Consider the following 4,525-nt stretch of genomic DNA (forward strand, 5'->3'; position numbering starts at 1 on the left):
CAGTGTTTTTAAAAAAAAACAAACCTAAAACAACGAAACAGCTCTTCTTTGACATGATAGTACCATCAGCTCGGTCTTCTTTGCACTTAGTTCTTCAGCAAAACTCTTTGGAAGGAGTATCTACAGCCCCCACTTCCTCTCATCATTCTCAGGGATATTGGTACCATCAAGTCTGTCTGGTCCCCCCTCCTCCCCCAGGATGACTCCTGCCAATGGGGATCATAAGGCATCCTGTGTGACCTCACTCACCCCTTCCTCTGCTCTTTGTTGACCTGGCCCCTAATTGTGTAGCCATGGACAGGGGCTCTCAGGTGTCTCTGGCTGAGTGGATGGGTCGCAGTCCACCTGAGAAGGGCAGAGGAGACAACTGCAAGGTAGGTTTTCAGGAGCGAGAGAGACATCTGTGGTTGAAGAAGGGGTGGGAATAGATGCGTAACATTTAGGGAGTCAGTGTAATGGATCACTTTCAGTATAAAAGTACAAGAGAGGAATGTGGCCAATTGCCTTTAGCCTATACTTTCTTTTCTATTATTATAAAAGTACTGTTGCTGGGGCCAAGGAAGTAAAACCCTCACAGATATTCTGTAGAATTAAGTAAGGCTTATTTAAACAGCTTGCTACAAACACTCTATTTTTAGGTTGATGTCACTAAAGTAAAATAGATCTCCACTTAGTGAAAGATTCAAATGCAGATCAAAAGACTAAAAGTGAAAACATTTTATTGCTAAGTTGCCTCAGGACAGAGAGAAAAACGTCAGAACATATAGTTCACGTAAGATGGAAGAGAGGTGGGTGAGTGAAAGCTAGAGACCATGACGTATTATGACCTGCTTTGACCTGTTATGTTTGGAATGGGTGAGTGGGTGCTTGTGCTCGGGAACGATAAAGCAACTTAATGGGCTCTCTCCAGATCCTCAAAACCCTAAGGATCAGGCCCTAGCCTTCCTTCCTTTTCTCCTTCCCTCCTTCCCTCCCTGATTCCCTCCATTCATCTATTTATTCATTCACCCACAGGTTGACTTTTCCATACTAGGACCTGTTCATACAAACGTTTGACTGACTACCTGCTCTATGCCAGGCACTGTTCTAGGTACTGAGAATGTGAGATAATAAAACAGGACTTGTTGCTTTAGAAATTTACATATAAAGAAAAAGAGAGATATGAACACTGTAAAGCAAAACTGAGTGGAGAGAAGGAAGAGATGGAGAAATTTTTCAGTTATTTACCTGGTATGCATGTGTGCTAAGTCACTTCAGTCATGTCCAACTCCTTCCAACCCCATGGACTACAGCCCATCAGGCCACTCTGGCCATGGGATTTCCCAGGCAAGAATGGTGGAGTGAGTTGTTTGACATCCAGGGGATCTTCCTGACCCAGAGATCAAAACTGCATCTCCTGCATTGGCAGGTGGGCTCTTTAGCACTAGGACCACCTGGGAAGCCCCACAGCTAGTACCCTTCTATGCTTTTAACTTAAGAATATGTTGATATAATACCTGTATTAACAAATACTCTAGCCTGTAAAGCCTCACCTGGTTGTGGTCTATGCAAGAGATGGCATGGTAAGCTTGCTTAGGATGGATCAGTCTCTCTGGAAATGGTAGCAATAAATATGTTGAGAGTGCAAAAGGAGAGAAGATCATTTCTGTTTTCAAAATTCTTTTTGCTTTTTAATTGGAAAAGGTGTGTGTGTGGAGTGGGGGCAGTATTTATTCTGAAAGGACAGAGAGATAGATGCAGAGATATGCAATAAAGCTGAATAAATAGATGAATAATTTGTTAACAGAATTCAATTTTAAATTATTTTTCTCAAAAAAAACAGCCCCAAACCTCAGAGCCATAAGCAGAAGTGAGCATCAATGTGGAAACCCTGACTTCCTGCAAACTTCTTCCTTTACAAAAAAGGCAAACACTTGGGTCTGTGACCTTGTGTCCATAGATGAAACACCCTCAAATTACTCCCAGGCCATAACTGAATACCTCTAGTAGGGCTTCCCAGGTGGCGCAGTGGTAAGGAAACACAAGAGACTCAGATCTGATCCCTAGATCAGCAAGATCCCCTGGAGTAGGAAATGGCAACCCACTACAGTACTCTTGCCTGGAAGATTCCATAAACAGAGGAACCTAGTGGGCTACATTCCACAGCATTGCAAAGAGTCGAACCAGACTGAGCACAGTACCACCACCAGTCAGAATACAAGTCTTTTCTCTCTGTTTTTCAAACTCTTTCCCAGATCGCCTGCCCGATTCAGGTGTGCCATCAGACACTGCTGGGTCAACTTGGAATCCAGAAAGCTCCTCTTCCATCATGAGGCTCCTGTACCTTCTCTTCCTCTTACTCATATGTCTTATTCAGACGGTATCAGGTAACTGGCAGCTATAGCTGGCTCCAAACTTGGAGCCTGGAGTAGGGAAAGTCAGGTTGATTCCTCATTCAGTGATATGCTGAAATACATAACAACGGAATAATATATCTGAAAGAAGCATGCATATACAATATGCTCCATTTGTCAAATAAAGAAAGAGAAGCTTAAAGTGAAAAATAGTCTCCCGTGATTGCCCTTAACTAGTTGGTACTAAGTCCATAAATTCTAATGGTGATAGATAACATTTACAGGAGACTTTACAGCTTACAAATCATTTCCATGTGACTAACAGTAACACTAATAGTAATAGCAAATGATATTGACCACTTCCTCTTTACTGAGACACTGAAATTTTTAATGTTTTATCCCAAATGTATTCCTCATAGCAGTATTTACAGGATAGGTGTTTTTAGCACCATTTTACAGCTGGGATTTAGAAATAAAGTAATTTGTTCAAAGTTGTGCCGGTTGTGTGTAGGGAGGACTTTAACTCAAGCCCAAGCGGATCTGATTTCAAAGACCATGTTTTTATTAAATATTCAACAATCCTAAAAAACAAATTTACTTGCTGAGTTATATAAACAACAAATTTATATATTTGTTTATATATTTATATATATATATATAAATTTATATATTTGTTTATATTTAAACAACAAATACTTTACTTGTGATCTGTGCATCACTTGGGACATACTTATCCTGCAAGGTTATGTGTTGCTCAGCTGCAATCCAAGCTAAACTGGGTGTCCTGCATTTTCCCTGCAGCCCTTCTCAGGTGACAGCATGCTCCAGGCTGTGCTGTGGTGACAGCACCTCCAGATCTTAGCATCTTCAAAGAGCCAAAGTTAATTCTCGCTGAAATGATGCCAACCTGGGAGGGCCCGGGTGCTCTGATCAGACACCGCACCCCCGAGGAGCAGCCACCACCATGGGTGCTGATGGTCCTGGGTCCGAGCAAAGCGCTCTCAGGACTCTTGTGCTAGCGATTAAGGGCCCCAGCCCTGAAGGGAAACGTCAGTTCTGCTCAGAAGTCATTAACCAAGCAGGTCCAGTTATTTAGTCACTCGGTTGTGGTCCACTCTTTGCTACCCCATGGACTGTCGCCCACCAGGCTCCTCTGTCCATGGGATTCTCCAAGCAAGGATACTGGAGTGCGTTGCCATTCGCTTTTCCAGGGGATCTTTCTGACACAGGGATTGAATCTGCATCTCCTATGTCTCCTGCATTGGCAGGTGGATTCTTTACCACTGAGCCATCAGGGAAGCCCAGGGGAAGCCCCATAGACCCTGTTTAAATGAATGAGCATGATCACCTTCCTACAGAACAATTTATGGCCCCTTCTCAGCTTTTCTACAATTTAAAAAAATATGGAAAAACATTCTAAGCTTGTAGGTCACACCAAACTGAGGAGAGTGCCAGTTCTGTCCCTGTGGACTGTAATTTGGAGTTCCTTGCTATACAAGATGAATTCTGGTAGCTTTAGTTACACATGCCTTATTTATTTGTTTCTTTTTCACCTCTCCTTCCTTTATAGGGAAAGGAAAAAAGAAAAACCTTGAATGTGAGAAAATGGGTGGTGCCTGCAAGTATCAGAACACTCATGGGTGTGTCATCCTGCCTGGAGAATGCAGGAGTCGGAAGAAACACTGTTGCAGAGTCTAGTTTCAGCATCGGAGCATCCACAGCAGCAGGAGACACTCCCCACCGATGAGTCCTGTTTAAAAAGAGCCACTGTTCACTCGGGTCCTTGGGGTCTTTCTGAGCGCAGGAGGTCATGAACTGGATGGGAAGATTTCAGTTGGAAGTCTGGTCACACCACTCGTTAGCTGATTAACTCTGGACAGGCCTTTCCTTTCCTAGGTCTCAGTCTCTGCTCCTGTGACAGTTTAAATGGATGTTCTCCACAACCTCATTTTGTTGTTGGTGGGTTTACTTGCTAAATCGTGTCCGACTCTTCTGTGACCCCATGGACTGAGGACCCAGTTCATGCGATTTTCCAGGCAAGAATACTGGAGTGGGTTGTCCTTTCCTTTTTCAGGAGATCTTTCTGACCCAGGAATCGAGCCCGCATCTCCTGTGTCTCTCGCATTGGCAGGCAGAGTCTTTAGCACTGAGCCCCAGGAAAGCCAACCTGTCAATATATGTCTACAAATGTA

At 43.4% G+C, this 4,525-nt stretch overlaps 1 protein-coding gene across 1 annotated transcript; it reads left to right on the top strand.

Annotated features, from left to right (window-relative positions):
* Positions 1 to 336: 336 nt before the first annotated feature.
* LOC783012 (beta-defensin-like) lies at positions 337 to 4,281 on the top strand. Its single transcript, NM_001168245.1, has 3 exons — positions 337 to 374; positions 2,235 to 2,366; positions 3,904 to 4,281. Exons 2-3 carry the CDS (start codon positions 2,309 to 2,311, stop codon positions 4,029 to 4,031), a joined length of 186 nt encoding a protein of 61 aa, NP_001161717.1. The 5' UTR covers positions 337 to 374; positions 2,235 to 2,308; the 3' UTR covers positions 4,032 to 4,281.
* The last annotated feature ends 244 nt before the right edge of the window (positions 4,282 to 4,525 follow it).

This window comes from Bos taurus, chromosome 27 (genome assembly GCF_002263795.3).
Source record: "Bos taurus isolate L1 Dominette 01449 registration number 42190680 breed Hereford chromosome 27, ARS-UCD2.0, whole genome shotgun sequence".
Lineage (NCBI taxonomy): Eukaryota > Metazoa > Chordata > Mammalia > Artiodactyla > Bovidae > Bos > Bos taurus.

Excerpts from the sequence above, each read along its gene's own strand:
- LOC783012 (NM_001168245.1), top strand. The coding sequence starts at position 2,309 with ATGAGGCTCCTGTACCTTCTCTTCCTCTTACTCATATGTCTTATTCAG. Across the intron at positions 2,367-3,903 it reads TCTTATTCAGACGGTATCAG|GGAAAGGAAAAAAGAAAAAC; the intron begins GTAACTGGCAGC and ends CTTCCTTTATAG.